Below are 22,255 nucleotides of genomic sequence, written 5' to 3'. Positions count from 1 at the left end.
GCCTGGGTATTTTCTTTTACCATTCCAAAATGTATGTAGATTACTGTAATTTCTTAATTTCAACGTTTAAAAGTTATTATCTTAAATAAATTATTGTTCAAAGTTTCATAAATCTTTTTTTTACTCGTAAGTGGTCCAAATGAATGAATTTTATTTTTTTATGCGAAAACCGTACGTCAAACGAAAAAAATTCAAGACACCACATTTGATTTTGATGATTTTTACTTTAAGAAAAAGCAGTGGCGTAACATATTTTTCTTCAAAAATATTCAATACAAAACCTGTACAGACGCGACTGGCAAAAATAATAAAATTGCTTGTACATCAGAAAATTTATCTCGATGAATAAAAGGCGTGTACCAAAATATCTAGGGTAGGTAATACCAAAGTTATCATAAAAAATGTTTTTTCATAAAACTTTAGCAGCCTGTAGTTCAAAAGTTAAAACTTTTAGGACATATGTTCATATGAAGTTTTTTTCTTAAAATGGACCCAAGAATAGCCTCCTTAAATATTAGCACGTTATTAAGAAACACCCTGTATAGGTACTAAAAAATACAGTCCACTCCACACGTTACAGGTAGAGAAACCAACATTCGATTAGACGTCGATTTAAGAAAATTCATTAAGAACTTAATGATAAGAGCACACAAGATAAAGATGATTTTACTATGAAAATTATTAGAGAAATTCCTAAGACAATGAACAGGCTTTAAAAAACTAAAGTGTTAATTTCATATCGTAAGAGGTATAAGAACTAAATTAAACAATTGAAGATTGATAACATTATTATATCGATCGAACCTTGGTAGCCTTCAGGTATTTTTGGAGTGTGAAGTACTTATAAAAACGTATTCGAAGTAGTAGAACGGATATCTAGTTTTATATCATATTAAGTAAATATGTTAAAATTAAAAACTTTTTGTCCACTGCAATAAATGTCGCTTCTGGTGTTCCACATTGTGGACCAATTTTATTTAACTTATTTATTAATGGTATCGATCCTGATTTGAAATATTCTAAAAAAACTATTGTCTGCTGATTTTAAAATAATTAAGCAACAACATTGTACTGATGACAGTGTTATATTACAGTTTTTAATTATGTCTGTATATAACGCATTTGTCTTGAATATTTCAAAATTATTATAATATTTATAATTTATTACACCTAGAAAAACATCCATATGACGCGGACCTGTTTGTTCTTATATTCGGCGAAAATACATTAGTAAGTTTACAGACTTCATATATTAGGCGAAATAATTTGTAAGTAAGATGACGAATAAGCTACATAAATTCAGTCGGACTCGCTTTAGCTATTTTCAGGAAATACTTAATAACTTCATCTTAAACATCGTTTCCCTACATTCACCGCATAGATAACTCTTAATGCAACTGCACTCCACCTTCAAATAAACAAATTTTTCACTTCAAAGTTGTTTACAACAGTTTCAGGTGAAAAGAGGAATAGTTCTACACAACTTATATTTCGTTTTCTAAAGTTAGTCATGCACGTCGCAAGTTAGAAAAAAACACAGCAAACAAATTAGAGTAGATGCATTCCATTAATATGCTTAGTTAATTTAAAATCAATTGAACCATAATATGTACGAAAAACTCAGTAGATCTGAGATTATCTTATTTTCGTTATTTTTTTCAACTCCTGCTAATCAAAAACATTTAAAACGCGAAATAGGAATAGGTTTATTGAAGTATTAGTTTCTCCAGTTAATTTCCACAACAACGAAAACAGTGTAATAAAAATGTTGCAAAAATAAAAATAGAAGAGCTTAAAAGAAATTGCTTCTTTAGCCACGCACTTTTTTATTAGCTTAATTCCAATAATTTTCCCAAATTCTCAAGAATTAAATTCTGAATTAGGAGGCTGCAAACTTCATAGACTCTGATAAAAAAAAATGTGGCATATATATGACATTTTGAAAATATTACATAATGTTGAATTAATTATGTGAAGGTTCGCAATACGTATGAATGGTGTTATGAATACTTATATGCCAAAGGCTAGCTTGTCTATGGTTTATCTTTAGCAAATCTGGAAATTATTTATCAAAGAGAATATATAGGGTGCATTTAAATGAAGTGGTACAAATGATACCACAGATTTCTTAGATGAAAATAAGTTGATTTAACCTAAAAATTGTTGCAAAATACACATTTATTGTCAGCTTAATTGCAACTATTTGAAGAAAAGGACAAAACTAGAAAAAACAATTATCAACAATTAACTTACAATTAAAAAATAAAAAATATTCTAAAGAATATTCTCGAAATAAGCTTCCATTTTATTGTAAACATAATCTAATTTTACGATTAAAATTACGACATACCCTTCTGGAATCCGGAATAGTTTGGAGGGTAGCTCAGTATATCGAGCTACAGCATTTAGGCCCCATTGGGCCCCTTATGCATCTTCCTATCGAGAAATCAGCTCTCCTGAACCCTCAATCAGTCTATCAACGAGAAAAAGGTGAGACGTTGCTCAGGGGGATCTCTCTAATGTGGGCCATAGAAAGCCACCGTTCTCCTTGCACGGATTCTTTCGTTGACGAGACATCAGTGCACTCGCAGAGTACATACTGTCTCCTTTTCTTACTCTTCTACAGAGGGGTGTTTAGCACTTCCTCATATTGTAGAGGTGTTTCCTTAGCCAACAGTGTCCGGTCTGAATACCCGTCACCAGGCGAAGGCTTACCCAGGACATAGCCAGATATTTTTTGGCTGTGTCTTTGCTGGGGTATCCTAATAACTCCTTAGCAAATTGACAGCTGTTTATTTCATCCCATCGTGTTCTAAAGTCTTTGTGGGTGTTTTCCTTAATCATTTTAAAAAGTGCTGACAGCGAGTGCACACTGACGGGACTGAGTCCAAATAAAGTATGACCCGATGCCCACCTAGCTAGCTTGTCAGCTTCTTTATTGCCATTGTACTGATCGTGTCCCTTAAAGATATACTGTTTGTAGCTGAGGCCACCACCAGTGCTTGGTGGCATTCCCATACCGATCTGGACATTATCTTCCGATTATGCAAGATCAGTACTGATTGTATACTATCTGTGTAGATTCTAACACTTTTGCCCGTTATCTGCCTACAGGCAATTTCTTTAGCAGCTATGGTTATACCTGCCAGTTCCGCTTTTCTCACGATGGCACGTACATCCATAGCCCACTGATATCGGATGTGTAGGGATCTAGAATAGATCCCACATCATGTACCTTCTTTCCTTTTTGATCCGTCAGTGAAGATGTTAATTACACCGTCACTGGTGGTCTCCTCCTTGTTTTTGATGAGTACTTTGTCTGTCAAACACAAAGGAGAAATGCTGTGAGTGTCTGCCTGCAGAAGAAGCATCTTCCTGACGGCCTCATTCCATAGGCGACATCTGACTTCTCCCCATCCTACATTTGGTTTAACATCAACGTTCTTGAAGCGAAGCATAGTTGTCAAAGCCATCTTACTTTAGATAAATATCTAAGGGTGGCAGAACTTGGATCACTTCCAATGCTAACGTTGGTGTTGTTCGCATAGCTCCTGTAACGCTCAGACTATTTTTTGCTCCTGGTTTAGTTGCTGTCTGTTGGGTTTTTGGCCACCAGATAACAGCTCCGTAAGCCAACATTGGTCTCACTATGGCAGTGTACATCCACATGATTATCTTTGGTTTCATCCCCCAGGTTTTACCAGCGGCACTGCTCATAGGATATGTACGCCTTTTTTTATTATTATCTCCAAGTGAAGATTCCATGTTAGCTTTGCATCGAGTGTGACTCCAAGACGACGTACCCTTGCAAACATGTTTCTGTCGATCTTTACCTGCTTAGCTGCTACAAAAATTCTTTGACAAAGTATTTACGTATGCACACTGTCAATAGAGTTGGAATAAACAATACGTTATAGGTGATCCCATAAAAAATTGTCCATGGGTGTGAGGTCCGGTGTCCGCGCAGACCATTTGACGGGTGCATCATTCCCTCGACCTATCCATCTCCCACGAAAATTTAAATTTAACCATTGCCTAACGTGCGTGTACCACATTTGTCACAGACAAGACCTCTAAACCAATATTTGGAATCGCTCATTTAAAAATCTCAGATATTCCGCTGCACCAAGACGCCGAGGAAGAATAAACGGACCAATAAGATTATCTCCTAGAATTCCTGCCCATACATATAAACAAAAATTATGCTGAAATCTCGATTTGGTGGGGGTTATAAAATCAAAAATATCTCCCCAACGGTTGACTAGCCATTTTCAATTAGTATACCTTTTTTATTCAAAGAAGTTCAATATTTCATATTTTATTACTAGAAGCTGTATACGACGGCTAACAAAAAATACATATTTAACATATAGAAATTATTAAGAAAAAAACAATTTTTATTTTTCGGTTTGACACCCTGTATTTTTTTTATAATGCGTCTTGGGATATACTACAGGTATTTTAGGTTAAATCGACTTATTTTCACCTAAGGAATCAATGTTATCATTTGTGTCCCTTCATTAAAGTACTCCCTGTATGTACAACTTTATAATTTTAACCTTTAAAGCTTAAAATAAACTCGTGAAAAGTTTCCAACTTCGATTTGATAATATATTAATATACGTATATATGTCAACTTACCAGTCGTCTTGGGTGTTTACAATATGCTGTCGCTGAGAAAAATAATGCTGGAACAAATCATCTTCGCCACGGAATCACTAACGACTTTATGTCACAATAATGGTAAAAAAATGTTTGCCGTTTATTTTATTTTAGGACTGTCGTGTCTGTAAAATTACGAGCAAAACAAAAATGTAGACAGAAAATCCTTACTAAGGAAAACATATTACCCCAAGCATCGCCATATATTCTTATTAGTACTTGAGAAAAATAAAAATATGTATACTTCATGGCTGTCATCCACTCTTGAAAACAAATCACGCGTTCGTCTTACATTATTCTTTTCTTATAGCTACGAAGAAAGCAATAAGATGAGTAAATTTTTAACATTGAAAATCTTTAAGAAAAATCTAGATGTTAGGAGAATGTATAGAAGTGGTATAAACTTTCATAGTATAAAAAATGGTCGGTCGTGATCGTTGGTTGTAGGGTGGTCCGATCAAAGTAATTTTGGTGTTGGTGTGTAGGTTGGACCTTTCTACTTACAAATCATCTTTTGCATCTAAGAATTGCAGTGCTTTTTGAAGAACAGACTTTCTCATTGTTAATTTCTCTGAGTAAATGTTGAGCTTGGGGTTAGGTGGTCCAAGAATTTTCAAATAAAGTTATTAATAAAGGTGATTTAAGACACAATAAATTGAAATGAATCAATTAATCAAAAGGTTTGCTGATAGTGCAATTTTTTTAGATTTTTTCCTTATAAAAAGTTTAAATTATGGTGTATTTATAGCAAGTTTCTAGTTTGGATAAAACTAACTTTAACACTTCCAACTAAATACTGCAGTACTAAAGTAGGTAGTAAAGTAAGCATTCTAATATAAAGTTAATCTGAATACACATATCTTTTTTGGAAATAAATGCATTTAATCTAATATTTCCCTAAAAAATATTTCGCTTTTATTTAGAGACTTTTATGTTATTTTTTTGTGTATAAATGATTCCCCGAAACCAGCAATAAAATTACTTTTAAAGTATAATTCATTCTCCGTTCCTCCACTAATAGGTTTCATTTTCAGAACTCGCATTAAAAAGTATGTATTACCAAAAACTTTTTCCCCCGTGAGGAATTAACAAGGGAAACACATTTTCAAACAGCCTGTTGCTCAAACTTTGTATATTTTAATACGGTTTCCCGAAATAGCAGAGGAATATAAAAGGCTGAAGAACAAGTGAACAATTGCTAATAAGCTTCATGAGCAACAAGCAATTACTTTTAGGCACATCCTTTAGGCAAATAAAAGTATTTCGAAATTACTTAGAAAGTATTAATTTATAAATATTTTTTTAAATATCCCTTGAATTAAAAAGATTGCAAAAAAATAGCGCATTATAATTAAATGATGCCTATTTGAAAACCAGAACTACATAACCCCAGGCATTCGCCATTATTATAAAAATTTGTTTTCCTTGACAATTTTCGGACTGCTTGCCAAACCATATATTTAAAGCTCTTAACGTTTCTTCAGAAAAATCTCCGAATGTGAGGATTAAGTCCTCTGCCTGGTATTTATATTTGTTGAGCGTCTATGTCATTTGAGCTCACTGGTAGTCATTACCAAGTTCTAGGTAGTCTACACCCTCGTTTTGTTTGTAATTATTTCCATTTCTTCTGAATTCCTATCGCTTCTTGGTAGATAGGTCCAAAATCTCCTCCTTCTTCAACATTTTTGGTATTAGTTAGATTGATTGATTGCTCTGTAGCTACTGATTTCTCTGGGTGATACTTTGATGCATTCCTGCATTCTTGCATTATATCTGCAACACGTCTTGGGAAAAGCTAACCTTATCTTGCTTGAGTTGTTGTAGGCGATATTAATATTATGTTTTCTTAAGAGTCTGTCAATTTTATCTGTACCCTATATAGATTAGACATGTTGGTACCATCTTCGCCCTTTTCCTTGTTCTTAAGTATCAAACTAACAATTTGTTCAGTATTCCTTTTTTTTATCTATTTCCTCTGATAACTGTGGGTAGATGTTGTTAGGCATCCAAGTATTCTCATCGCAAATGAGGAGTATGAGAGTATGAGTATGAGAGTATTAAGGACTTGTTTCTGGACTTCATAGTGATGGGAGTCAGCCTTCACATATCTATCCGTTTCTTCTATGAGCTGATTGTAGGTGTTGTAATACATCGTCCGAGATTTTCGGTTCGTAGACGACACATGCTCCAACATATTGTTGACTGACAGTAATATATTTCTGGGTTGGGTGATCACGATACTGAGCGTTCAGATATCTATCCTTATAAGTAGGTTTTCTGTAAACGCTGGGCTGTGTTCTCTGTAACAGATGGAACAGTTTTCTTCCATCTCCATTATGAAACTAATATCCGAATTATTGCATTGATATGATCTAGAAATATTTCTTTGTTATATCAATGTATCCGAGTCAACACTTTAGTTTTACATTTGCTGATTTTAAGACTTTGTTTTCGAATGCTTCCTAGTCAATGTCTACATAAAAAGCGTTTGAGAAGAAAACTTGACATCAGCAAATCTAAATCTAAGGTGATAGTTCAGATATGCTGACTTCGCTGTACTGGAATCTATCAAGAATGAATAACACCCTAAAGCACAACATTTACAGAAACTCAACCTACATGGATACATATCTGAACACTGAGTTTCACCAATATTCGGCTCAGAAACAGTGTGGTTTCAACGACTTGGTGCATCGAACATGCACCATCTGAGAACTAAAACACTTGGAAATGCGTCACCTATGTCAAGTTCTGAGAGAGAATGGACAGAAAAATACTGAAGAAGCTAGGATACACGAAGACACATTATTAATATCATCTACGTACATCTAACAATAAGACGATATAATGAACAATGTGTTCCAAAGCCCCATAGTGTCTACAGCGTACAACACAAATATTACCTAAAGAATAACTATAATGAACCCAAATAGTATGAAAGTTCTGATAATAGAAAGAAGATTTTCCCAATTCTCCACAGAGAAACGCTAGAAGTTCAGAAAAATCAAAACAATTTTACTGATTCGAAGATTTGGAATTACTTGGAATTTGGAAAAGAAATACACCGGAACTTCAAAAATCAAATACAGCAAATAATATTATTAGTGAAACAGTTTCTACTGAATAGAAAATTATTCTGTGGGATATTCAAGAAATCTAAACTGACGATGTAGCAATTAACCAGAAAAGTTTTGAATTATTGTTTATTTAATTTAAGTCAGGAATGAATTGCATTATAAATCCATTTGTAATTTTCAGAAGAAAAATGCTTGTAAAAGTGTTTGAAATAAATTTGAAACTTAATATAATAATTTGATTTGTAAAAATTTTTGACACAATATTGGACAAAGTTGCAAAATCTTCATATGGCCCATGGTCTAACCTAGGAGTTAATGTAGATAATATTTTAACTAAAACTCTGGAATAAAAGTTTGGAATAAAGGCGAAGTGAGAATAAGTCAACAAATTGTTAATTAAAAAATTACTCTTATATTCAGAACTTCTTATCTACCATATATCCTTATATATGAAAATAGTATTTAAAAGTACTCATGCGCATAATCTATTTACATCAAGTATACATTAATTAATTAAATTCTTCCGAAACCTAGCTGTTCAACGTACTCTTCAAAAGCATATTTGGTTCTCGTCCGGAGTTTCACTCTATTAAAACTTGCAGTACGTGTGCATTAAGTAATATGCTGCACTTCTATTTAGCTAATAAATTGTATGCATAACTATTAAAGGAGAACAAACTTCAAGATAGCAGAGTACCTACAAATTAATGATATAATATTTTAGTTGTAAATATGTTCCCTTATAAATATATTAATAATTTTGAAAATATTTTGTAATTAGTAGAATACCTATGTGTTTATGTTTTGTTACATATACGCTGAAAAAAGAAGATAAGTAATTTTACATTATACTTAGGTATATCATGAAAATATCTTGAAAAATATTAGCTAGTTATACCCAGTATTAACATACATTTAGGACTCATTTAGGCTATCAGCGTAAACACGCTATCGCACTGTCACTACACCGTTGATTAAATACTTAGTTGACGTGACTCTTGCATAGTGAATGTAACTATCGCACTTGCTATCATATACACCGTAAGGCCGCTTGTAAACGATGGTTTTTTAGCCGTTTGTAAGCCCGATGAATCCACCGTAGATTCATATTCATTGACCGTTCTGGAAGTGTGTTCACACACCGGGTGACAACGGTCGTCGTTTACAAGCGGCCTTACAGTGTGATAATACGCATGCCGTCACCTGCTGAATTGTGGCTATATTTGACTACTGGCACAAATCAGTAAGAGTACTATTACGTTAAGCCTTTTAAATTTGCAGTTCTATGAAATTTAGAAATAATTTTACAGAAAATTTTTATAAACACTGCAGCATATTTTTTATTAAAATTGTACCGCTTGTACTACTGACAACAATTAACCCCGTTTACATGTAGTTACACTGATTCTTTTCGCAGTGTAATATTTGTTCCGTCATAATGCTCGTATGTGCAAAATCAATGAACTGGGAAACTGAGAATCTATCTATAATTAAGTTAACCTACATTACTAACTTATTTAACAACGATTCATATATGCTTCTATAGTAGTTTCATTCTATGTATATGCAGTAATAGTGAATTCTTTGCTGTTAAGTTGTAGGATAAAATTGCTGTGAGGTATGATTGACATATGTTGTAATTGATAGAAACTTGTAGTTCCTAAAATCATAGTACATTATAATATGTAATGTGATACCAAAATCCGTTGTATCAATAAAAAATTATTTAGATTTTCTCTTACCGTATTCCAATATGATAAAACTTTAAATATACTTTCGCATCTTCATTCTTGAGGTACTGCAATTTGAGTAGAGTTCATTAATAGATATACTTATGAAGTATACTAATTCTAATTCGAAAATTTTACTGGCACTACTCTGCAATAGAAAGCTTTCTTAATAATTGCAAAGTTTATTTCCCACATTTCAATTTTATTTGTATTTAGAATTAAAAATGACATTTAAAATATGTATAAATTACTCTAGAGGTCAACATGGCTTGAACCAAATTTGCCTAAATTTTGGGAATATTAAAATTGGTAGTTTAAAATTTTTGTTTACAGTTTTAATTTTATACTCATCTGTAGAGGACGCTAATTAGACCTTACAATAGAATAAATAAAATGTCATAATATGTTTGTACTTCACATGTGGATAATTTGAAATAACAATAAAAAATTGTTGAATTATGGATAAAAATCAATCAACTCCTACATTTTAATATGTTAAGAGTACGTAAAAATATAAATATAATGTAAATTAATTAAGATAATGTGGAATTCGAGATTTTCTTATAAAGTAAAGAAGTAAAGTTCTAAAAACATTTATTTTATTACTGAAATACTTATTTAGATAATTACACAGCCCCATAAAAAAAGTGGGAAGTCCGAAAGACAAGACCATGTATTGGGGTCGTTGAATCCGAATCCGGTATGCGTTTGAGCCGATTACCTCTGGGTTAAGGTCAGTTCAAGGTCAAATGTAGAGAATCAGTTACCAACAAAGTAAATCAATATATCTATACGTTCTTTGGGTCGCTGAATCCTAGTCGGGTGTCCATTTGACCCGAGCAGGTTTGGGTTAAAGTCAGTTCAAAGTCAAATTTAGAAAATCAATGTCCAACAAAGTAAACCAATCAATCTGTACGTTTTCGGGGTCGCCGTATCCGAATCTGGTGTCCGTTTGACCCAATCAAGTCTGTGCTAAGGTCAGTTCAAGGTCAAACGTAGAGAATGAATTGCCAACAAAGTATACAGACATATCTACACGTTTTTGGAATCGCTAAATCCGAATCCGAGATCCGTTTGACTCGATGAGGTCTGCCAATATTATCAAGTTCTATACTGAAAATACCCAGGTTAAGCATTTATGCGTATTAAAATATGAATAACAAATAAGATTAAAGAAATAAAGCTTCAACTCTGAGCCCGTGACTCTCGAGTTAATTTTTTTGACTCATAAAATCACTATATCACAATATTATGACTAGACTACTACTCACTTTTGTGGTATCGAACTATTTTGTTGTCAAAAGATCTGCGAAGTTTTCTCGATTTTAATGGTATATCTCGTTTTAACGACCAGTAGAAACCCGGCTAACATATTTATATCCCAGCTGCCTTGGTACCGACGCTCCTTTCCCTTAATATATTGGTGAAATTTTTATCCCTGCTCCTCACTGTAATCATCCTTTTCTGGGAAATAATTCGCATAAGAATGTAAAAAATGTAATTCGAGATTCATTAAGCAGCCTAGGTTTTTAAAACTTTCTTTCGGCACTATTCCTTTATAGTTTGGACTCTTTCTATTTTAAAAAATTCCCAATTAGTCCCTTAAAAATAATCATTCTGCTTTCTCGTTTTCATTTATTTTAGTAACAAAAATTGTGAACCTTTAACATCTTATGGATCTGAGGTCCACCAAAAATCCCTTACCGCAATTTCGCATCACTCAAATTGGAGAAGCATATACCATATTTGTTTAAAGCTTTTATCTATTGTTTCTTGAGTCCTAATTTGATATACAGAGGTGTAATAAAGATTTTTGATAGATCAACGAAAATATATCATTTGAAATTGAACATAACTTACCATGATCCTAATTTTCTTTCAAGAAGTACCCACAAAATATAATAATGTTTCTAAATATTTTTACAATATTAAAATATATCAAAATGAAATAAAAGTGTTCTACACAGGAATTTTATATTAGTTCCTATTTAACATGCAGTAACAAGTAACATTGTTTTTATCTCGAAAATAATTGGATCATTGGATCATTTTTGACAATTAATTCAGTTCTTATTACTTTTTATCATGGGTCATGTTCTACCAGAAATGGTTTCTCGAATATTACAAAATTTAAAAATAAAGTTAAAATTTGACTCCCTCTATTTGGAATGGAGGAAACATTTGATTAATGTATGCTTGGCTGAATCACTTTAATATGACCTTATGAATTTTACATTAGTTTCCAATGCTTACATAAGTATAAGTGAGAATTTTGGGAATTTAGTATCTAGCTATTTCACCTTTATCTTTATGAATTGAACTAATGTCAGGACCATTATTACTAGAATAAACTTATGAACTTTTTGTTTTGTTTTCAGGACTACAAACTCAAACACATGGCAGAGATGCAACAGTCGGTGGTAGGCGACTCGGATGCTCGCCAGCAAATCGCTAACCAGGTAGTCCAATGGGAAGAGAACCTCGAGCGGCTGCACTGCGAACAATTCCGGCTTCGGTGCTACATGGCTAGCCTTCAAAGCGGAGAACTGCCCAACCCCAAGGTGAGTAAGAAATTGACATAAAGAATATTGTGCAACAATAAAGAAATAAGGGCTAAATAATTACAATGGTGATATGCCGCTGGTGTAAAAATTGGAAAAAAAAAACAATTAATTAAATTAATACATTCAGACATTACCTTCACTTCAACATGGTGATGGAAAAAATGGTACCCTGCTTTTTCACACATCCTTGTCAAGAGGAAACCCTAGAGTATAGTGTTTACAGGAAGTGAATCCACACGGACAGATATCTGAACGCAGAGCATTATCACCGCCCACCCTAGAATCAAGGTAATGTCAACAATGTATTGGAATATAAAAAAATTTAGCACCTACGATCAACTCTTAGAAGAAATGGATATCGAAATGGCACATTGAATGGACTATCAAAATTATACTTAAGAATAAGGAAATAAGTATATTAATGGACAAGATATATATCTTACAGAAACACAATATTTTTACCATATGTTTATAGCACCCCTTGCTCATGCGAAAAAAGTATACATTGAACAAAGGGGAGAAACTTAGCATGAGCGACAGATGCAGAATATCCATTAGACTTAACTAATACCATCATTGTGGTGTATAAGAAAGAGATTCTGATTACGATAAGAGGATAACATGAATTCAAAAGAATCGAGATAAGTTCAACTTACAACCAAGACAAGGGGTTAGAACTACCAAAAATTCGGAAACGAAAAATTAAATATTGTTTGAAAGACATTAACTTTTGCAGAATACCGATCAGACGAATAAACTCGGAAGAAAGCTGAATACTGTTCTGCAACTTTTTGTTGTTTTTTATTTCATTGGTTGCATGCAATTAATTCACGCTTGAATTTTTAAGCTTTGCTGATTTTTTAAATACTTTCCTGGTACTTAAGTATTCCGAAAAAATGATACGTTTGTCTTTTCCAATACTATAAAATAAACATAAAAACATTTGTGCGAAATAACTTTCTTAGGATCAAACCGTTTCAATTTGGTTTCAGGATGGTTATCAAATAATTTCGGTAGTACTGAAGTATTTAAATAAAATCTAGTTTTCATTTAACTTTTTACAAAATAAAAGAAGTGCGATTTAAAATTGTTGGTCCAACCAAAGTTGCAGAATGACCTCATAACGTGTGAACAAAACAATATCTGAAAATATGAATATAATAAATGTATTAATTTACACCTTGATGGAATTTTACTTTAACTTTGGAAAATTGTTTAAGGTCACTTCAAAAAGTATTTCTTAGAATACGGAAATACGTGACTCTTAGTTCAAAGTTGAGCTATAGCTGGGAACAAAAATAGAATAAATTTTTTTGGAAGTGTGAAATTTTATTTATTTATTTTTTAATTCGTACAATTTGGACAGAACATTTTTGTTTTTATTTTTTTAAATACCTATTTAACTTGTTTCAGCATATCTAGATATTCTATATGAAAAAGTATGCATTAGAAAATTTAGGAAATTTTTTAAAACTAATGAAAGTTTGAATTCATTAATACCTTTAAGATAAAGTAAATATAGAGCGAATACGGCCTAGCGACTTGTCATTCATGTCATTGCTATGAAAAGTCAAGCAACGTTGATCGCGGGTAGTACTTGTACGTCGATGTTCTCAGGTTGGGGGTTGCTCGTCTCCTGGCGTCGATGTTTAGTCATAGTAGCAGAAATAAGCCGACATAAAAAATCAAAAAGCTAAAAAGTAACGTACCTAATAGTAATGGTAAACTTCGACCCAAGATGGAAATGTAAATAAAGTATGTCTGATCCAATTTAAGTCGGTTCTTTTATGGGTAGACCATAAAACTATGGCTATAATATGACTACCACGTCTCATAACATTTGATTTCGTATTTATGAAAACCTACTTATTAATTTTTTCATTGTCAAATTTGAACAAACCACGTTTTCTTTATTACAATATAAGGTGTAGCCTTAGCTTAAGGTAAAAGAGGTTTATACAAAAAATATTTTTTATCAGTTTATTTGTTTAAAATATCATTTATCACTTGTTTTAAGTTATAATTAAATAATATATCCACTTAGTAACTATATTTAAGGTATCTAGGATGTATATAGGATACATTTAGGGTGAGTAATAATACGTTAATCTAAGGCATTACTATCCTGTAACACCCGTAGTAGGTACTTTTAAAATCTAGTGCCCACTATTCTGTTATTTAATTCAATTTTTTTACATATAAGTAGTATGATAATTGTTTGACATTAAACCTGTAAGTAGGTATTGTTTGTTAAATCTACTCCAGAACCTTATAAATATTTAGGTATAACATGGTATTGTTTTATTTCTCATTTAATTATTCATCACATTACATATAATATGATCGCATAATTTGAATTTAAATATATTTCCAAAACAACATTTTATTGGTGTACTTAAGTTAATTTAGGTCGTTTCATCGATTCAGAAAAATTAACCATTAATATTCATTTTTCCATTAGCAATAAATATTCCTACAGGAAATCTAATACCAACACATTTTACGAGACGCTGGATTTAATGGTGTAGTCAAATTTTAGATTAAAAAAATTACATAGAAACTTTATTCAAATTAGACAATGAACAAGTAGGCTCTGATAATTATGATAAACTTATGAGAATTTATGTTTTATTTTTCAAAAAAAGCTCGAATCATATATATTTTTCAAAAGGTGGGTAAATTTCAAATGTGCCACGCCTTTAATAGCTTGTACTGAACCTAAGTATGTACAATTTTTATAACTAACCCTTTAGTTATATTTTTTCTCAAAGGGACAAATAGTTGGTACTTTGTACTTTGAATATCAACCAATCCCCCATTTATTTAGCCTAATTTTCTGTGTATATTAGCCGATTCTCTTACAAATAACCAAGACCGCCGCGCCGCGCTGGCTCTAAAGTTAAAGCGTACATTCAGAGCCATGTTTGTTATATATGGCTTGGAAAGACATATTGTCTACCCCCATTATGTATTGTTTGATATATTGCTGGAAATGATCGCATCTCTTCATTATCCGCATATAGCACAATAGTTCTCGCGGTATTTGTGAAAATACGGACTGCCACGCCTTCCAAGAATCCATTACCTTATTACCAAGCCGTTGTAAAGAAATATTAGACACAAACGTTTTTAATACATTTAGTTACATTACGTATACCTACTGGATAGGAAAAATTGTGTTCTAAAAATACTAATTTTTATCGTTATTGCTTTCTGAAGCGAATAAAAAACATATTGTATACATATACCTACATCAAACATCAGTTCATCTTAATGTAGTATTCATTGTTTACATTAGATAAAAAAATTAAATCTAAAATAAATTAAATAAAAATAAAGAAACATTATTTGTACAAAAATCAGATACGATTATTTGTATTTTATTCGTATTTTACTTCAAAATATGAGAAATTCATGTATCAGTTTATATTGGCATATAAAAAGCCAAAACATTTGAAACCCGAAAAAAATAATATACGGGGTGATTCACAACGTATCCAAAAAATTTGGGAATAGATGCGTTATGAAAAATGGAGTCAATATCATAGAAAAATTTTTGTAAAATCCTTACAGTTTCCGAGAAAAAAATTATTGAAGTACTAGTATTTACAGCCCTTACATCGCTGGACTATTGTAGTCTCCAGCGTCATTCGCGTTGTACGCTGTACGCAATGCGCTCTTTTTCCGATCTTGGTATTAACGTTTTTGCGATAGTGTTTACATTAGTTTTTCAAGTGTCAAAAATGACTTACGTGTATAGCAACTTGGAGTTCATGGATATCCTTCTAATTTATGAAGTAAGACAACATTTGGGTTATGGTGGAGAATTTGTGTTATGGTGAAGCAAGACAACATTTGTATTAGTTCGTAGGAAGTGGTCAAGAAGGGCCCAAATCTGTTTACATGGCGGTAGACAAAATTTTGAACAATTGTTGCAACATAAGATATGTCAAATTATGTTATTAATTAAAACCACAAATTAACTTAATTAATTAATAATAAAATAATTGTTATAAAATTTATTTCTTTCCTTAGGAAAGAAATTCTTTTAATTTTTGTCTGTTCCTTTTTTCGCCGACTGCATGCCTTGCGCAAGGTCAGGTTTTACAGTGGAGCAGTTTCCAGTGCCGTGCAGAAGTGTATTTTTAAATTTATTTCAAACTGCCATTTATTATTTTTTTACAAAATTGTGTTTGTAAGAGTCTGTACATTCAAAAATGTTTTTTGGATAAATTCTGAATCACCCTGTATGTTGAAATGTTTCAATGGAGTTTAAACTTTCTATAGTGATATACATTTGACATAGATAGTACATTGAGACAAAACGTTTCCTATTTAAGTGAATACGTAATTTTTTTTGCAAAAGTGATGCTGATTTTTAATATTTCCACATTCAGTTGCACAAAATATAATTATTTGGAGTCGTATTGAATATTACAACCTTAAAAATGTAATTTTTTGTGCATCTTTGTAGATCTCAGGAGCATTGGCCACTGGATGTAGCTCTGTCACATCTCTTATTTGAGTTGTGTAAACTTAAGTGTCTCTATTTTTTAAAATGGGTATTGTCAAGTTATGATGATAATACAAATATGTACTTCAAATATCACGTTGCCTGTAAATAAAACAAAATGTGGTTTATAAAATAATTCCTATTTTCCATTATAATTTTTAAGGCCCCTTATCTCGAAGAAGAAGCGTTTTTGGAGTAATTGTATGAACTTTAACACTGAAAGTGCAAGTGTGTTGGAAATTTTTTTATAGTATCTAAGTTACGAAAACAATAGAACATAACCCGATGTACAAAGATATAGGACTTACATATTTTCGTCAATAGAAAACTATATATTATATTTATGAATATTTAAAAAGAACGTTGTCTTTCGATGAGAATGAGTTTGAAAAGTCTATCTATAATAATAAGGGATGCATAGTCTTAAAGAAGCAATGATATAAGGTTTCGTGTGACTATCTCTAATAATAAGAGAGGTATGGAGATGATCAAAACAGTGTAGCAGAAGTATAATTTATAGGACAAAGACTTGACAAGGTTTGAAAAAAAAATAAAATAGAAATTCCCACGGTTAAATAGAATTTCATTTGTTTTTAATTAGGGTTCAATCAAAATACAATAGTAAGTGAAATTTGTCCATCCCAGCAAATGCAAAGTAAATTCGTTTTAGGCACTTGAATTAACTGGCGGTTTTCCATCGATTCCATGAAAACGAATTACTGAAAACCGCATTACAGAGGACGTACCAACGTAATAAATTTTATTTGTCAACTAGATTTTAGGGCCGTGACAAAATGGAAAAGTATTTATGTTGGGCAGATGTATGATGCGCTATAAATAAAACTGACATCGATGTATAGCGAATATAAATTCAAATTTAAAACTATTGAATATCTTTACAAGACAATAACAATAGGAAGTAGTTATATTATGAAATTATTGGATTGGATAAATTTTTACAAAATTTCAGAAATCTTGGATTATTGACATACATCTTAAGATTTTTCTAATTTTAAAAACACCTTTATACAAACAACACGCCGAAAATGAGGAAAGTATTATTTTGGCACTTAGGTATATGCCTTTCCTACGAGAGGGGCAGATCCAGCCAAATTTACCAAATTTTCGATGTAAATATGGTTCCAAATACCTACTCCCGATACAGTTGTTTGTGACAGTGTTCCGTGGCAGTTATAAATGGTTGAACAATTTCTGGGCTGGTTACCACGTCATCAGTCATATCGCTCTCTTCTTCATAAGAAATTCAGAAACTGGGGATTAAATCTTATAGTCAGTATTTATATTTTTGTTGTGCGTGCTAGTACATATCTTTCCCTTACTTAGTTTGAAGCCACTAACCTGTGACTTCCGGGTTTTCCATTTTTACCTATGAGTCATTTCCAAATTCTAGGTGATCGTCCCCGTTCTGGAGTTCTATTGCTATTCTGTAGAACCAAACCAAAATTTTCTGTCTCATTAGTATTTTGGTATTTAGGCTATTCCGAGTCCTGTACTCCGCATCTGCTGATTTATTTCCAATGTTACTTCTTACACTTGTATTCCGTTAAACTTATTCCAACATGTCTCTCTGTTTATCCCATTGCATTGCATTTGTATTCAGCATTCCATGTATATGGAATATGGAATGCTGAATACAATAAGACTTTGGTGTACATCTCCCTTGCAGCTTGTTTTGAAAAGGGTTATGTTCCATGACTGGTTGAAGATGGTCTTGATGTTGTGATTTTCTATGAAGCTGGAATAAAAATCTAGGGTCCTTCCGACCCTAGATACCCTTGTCTCCTCAGAAATCCAAGTATGAGAACCTATCCACTTCAACCTAGTGAGCGAACATCGGCTCCTCATAGAGATAATGGAAACTGTAGGGGCGTGCATCACGTTGTGAACATGGCCTTATATCAATCCTCCGTACTTCGTTTTCCTAAATGCCCAAACCTCTAGAATCGTTACACCAGTTTTCGTTATACTGATAGACCGACAACCATAGTGAATGTCACCACCATTCAACCCAGAAACATGGGATCGTCCAACACCTTAGCAAGCACCATCTGCGAGTCAGAACACATCACCCTCGATCAGATGGATAAATATAAAATTAATACATACTTATACATTTACATTAAAATTAGTTACATATTTATGTCAATTTTATAGATGTTTTTATCAAGTTCATGTTAGTAAAAGGCAACATTTTGTTTACCAAGGTTAGTAGTGAAAACTAAGAGAAAACCAAATATTTTATAACAGAATTCTGTATTTAGATAAATATATTCCTTTTTACTTTCAATTCTCTCTGTATCCTTTGTTATTCTGTGCTTCTTCTTTCATTCCTTCTCATCTTATTATCAATTCCTCTGTTTCTTCTCGTATTCTATCTTCCCATGTTTTTTCGGGTCATCCTCTTATATTTTCTCGTGGTACTTGAGTTTCTTATAATCTCTTTGTTAGTCTGTCACTTGTCATCCGAAAACCTTAAATGTCCTTCACTATTTTACCTGTTATGGGTTCAATCTTTAAAATATGTCATTTCTTATTTAGTCCCTTTTAGTTCTATTTTCTATGCGTCTCAAGAATATGATATCCATTACATTTGGAAGTAATCTGTGCGTTTCTGTCATGAGTGTCATGATTTGTGATTCACTGCTTATTGTACGTTATTGTGGGTATTGCTATTTTTTTTAACCGCTTCGATTTTTACTTTTCTTAGAATTTCTTTTCTCCCTGTAAATCTCGTTTTGATCGTAGGGTACACCTTTCCTGTTTTTTCCATTCCGTCGTTAATTTACTCGTTTATTCTTCCGTTACTGGCCCAAATATTAAAATAATCTACTTGCTCAATTTGCTTCCGTTGTAATCTTATATGCTTTATTTTCGCTTAACATTATCAAGTTTTGTTTTTTTTTTCTACATATTTTAATCTTCATGTTTATTATACTTAAATTTCCTTCCAGAACTTCTAAATTATACTGTCACCTGCTTTCTGAAACTGCCCCCATACCTATGTTACCTAAGGAGGTAACTTCATTTTCCTAGTTTTAACTTTATCTAATTGTAAAACGGCTGAAAATAATTTCTAAATAAATTTCTTTGGTATTTCCTTCACCCTCTGTTGGTCCTATATTGGACCAACAGAGGGTATATAGTACCTAATATAGTATTATTAGGTACTATTTATTGTTTCCCTGATAAATAATAAAACTATAACAATCAAATATACTTCAGTAACAGTAAGAGTAAAGATTTCAATGAAAAAAGTAATTGGCGCTTGTTCCTAAGCAGTAACTTGTATAAGTAGTACTAGTTTCGACAGTAAAGGTAAAACCTTCATTAACTAAAATGAGCCATTTGTTTCAGTCCCTGTTAACACACGTATCGAGAGCAACGAAGAACACCTTAAACAAATTAGGAGTATTTACCGTGTCGTCGTTTCATGCCTTTATTTGTGCTAGAAGTCCTTCCTTGCTTAACAATTTACTGGCTGGCAGGGGAGCCACCAAGAGGAGACCACCCATGCTGTCCAGATCCAACAGTGGCTCGAGCAGGAGATCGTTACAGGTGAGTGACTAATTAAAATTTACAGAAAACGTTCTTTTTATTTATCTATTTAAGTATTCATTATAGATTTAGTTCTCTTCTAAGTAATAGTGTCTTTTAAACTTAACACAACTGTTAATGTATTTATCCAAAGAAAAATTCTGAACACAAAAAGTCTACTTCTATATCCCTATATCTTTTTCAATCATCTGATACTATTATTTGCAATAACCAACGGGCAATTGCGCAATCACATGATAAAGAAGAACAAGGGAGATAGTAAAAAACAGTATTTAACTAAATCCACAAATTAAACAAAATTTAAAAAAAGATAGCAAATTAATAAATTACAAACTTATACATAGAGCATCAGAAAATTAAATAAATAAACAGACAAGAACTAACAGTAAATATACTAAAAACATTAAGGCCCGGTACTTTGAGTTTCGGTTAAAGCTTGATTAACTGATCAGGCGATTAGACTGTGATTATACTTATAAAATAAAACAGAGTATGTACAGTCTAATCGCCTGATCAGTTAACCAAGCTTTAACCGAAACTAAAAGTACCGGGCCTAAATATGATAAAATTAATGAAGTAGGTACATTATCTAGCAATTCAAATTAAAAACTATTTGAACCATTATTTCATATGAAAAACTTAGGCTATAAATTCGATTTGCAATGTGCTGTTTCTTTCTAACTAAAGAGCAGTAGTGCATCATCCCTGCTAGTTAGAATTTAGTTGAAGCAGTTTGCTACTTGAATGATCAAATTTATATTTTTAGCTCTAAAATCTTACTCATTTTGTTTGTGTCTTACATTTCCCTGCCGTGATTGATAATGAGGCTATTTGAAAGAGACAGCACATTCTTTGTTCTCAATATTAGACATTTGCCTTTTTTTACGCAAATGCCTCAATCCTCAATTCATAACGCATTTCTTTGGGTGGTAAGTATCAATTTCTATGATACTTTTCAATCCGCCATAATGGGACTACCATTTTGGATTTAAGAATTTCTTAATTAAAGCCTTATATTTGTGATTGACGACTTTGAAACCCACCGAGTAACAAGTTTCAGCCATAATATGTTTGAATGCTTTTCCGATATTTACTTCGCCATATTGGATCCGCCATCCTTTATTAAAAAATTTCCGGATTCGGACTTCAGATTCGTAATCAGCGACCCCAAAAACCCGCGATAACACATTTCAGGCAAAAATATTGAATAAAACGTGTAATTTAAAGGGGTAGGTAAGACTCTGGTCGGTAGGTGGTTTCCAATACTTTGAGGGCAGTTATATTATATTTTTTTGGTATGTTGTCCATCAACCTACATTTATACAGGGTTCTTCAGAGGAACCAAAGACAATATAACTCTGAAATTTTGTTTACGAGGGTTATCAGATATGTTCTCTTCAATGAAAATAATGCCATCAACGTATCACTTCCGGTTATACCGGAAGTAGTTGTCAACTTCGTTATTTTAAACGGAACATCCTATATATTATTGCATTGTCGACGAGATAAATTAAAGATAAGTCAAAATTGTTAAAGCTTCCCTGTACCTAAATTTTCGAAAAAAATCCACATTTTATATAAATTTTGCCAGATGCAAGCGTTTCGAAAATTGCTTATATCTTTCTTCGTTCTGGACGCTTTCACTTGCTTTTCGAAATACACAAAGAACAAAAGATCCATTACTTTCCCCTATCAAAATTACCTGAAGAAAATTATACTAAGTGTCCCATTTTTCACGTTACATCTTGAAAACTTAAAACCGACAAAACTTTTTATATTCAAATAGAACACCCTGTATCTTTCTGCATCATATTGTAGAAAATCAAATTCTCGTTTCACCGATATAGGCATTGTAGAAGTTACAGTTTCCATTTTCTCAGATATTTACGGTTTGCTTACATACTCAAGAATATTAAGTTAAAAATATCATCAAATGTGCCTAGAAAGGCAAATATTGACACTGTCATTCAGTATTCTACAAGTATCAAGTATTTGCTCGACAAGAAAAATGAAAAATAATTATCCTAATGAAGATATTTTGAATTTATTTTACATCCATTGAACATTCACCGTAAATCAAAATTATTAGCTCTATTTCTATAATTTGGTATTTTGCAACTGAAACAGAACAAT

The 22,255-nt window shown here is 32.3% G+C and overlaps 1 protein-coding gene across 1 annotated transcript in view; it reads left to right on the top strand.

Annotated features, from left to right (window-relative positions):
* Positions 1-22,255, top strand: part of LOC108904957 (protein still life, isoforms C/SIF type 2) — a 270,933-nt gene that overhangs the window by 148,237 nt on the left and 100,441 nt on the right. Inside the window, exons 4-5 of the mRNA XM_018707685.2 lie at positions 11,848-12,030; positions 19,922-20,122. Of these exons, the coding sequence (XP_018563201.1) occupies positions 11,848-12,030; positions 19,922-20,122 (384 nt within the window). The remainder of the gene's footprint in view (positions 1-11,847; positions 12,031-19,921; positions 20,123-22,255) is intronic.

Source organism: Anoplophora glabripennis, unplaced genomic scaffold (genome assembly GCF_000390285.2).
Source record: "Anoplophora glabripennis isolate ALB-LARVAE unplaced genomic scaffold, Agla_2.0 scaffold98, whole genome shotgun sequence".
In the NCBI taxonomy this organism is placed as follows: Eukaryota; Metazoa; Arthropoda; class Insecta; order Coleoptera; family Cerambycidae; genus Anoplophora; species Anoplophora glabripennis.
This window is presented reverse-complemented; position numbering and strand designations above follow the sequence as displayed.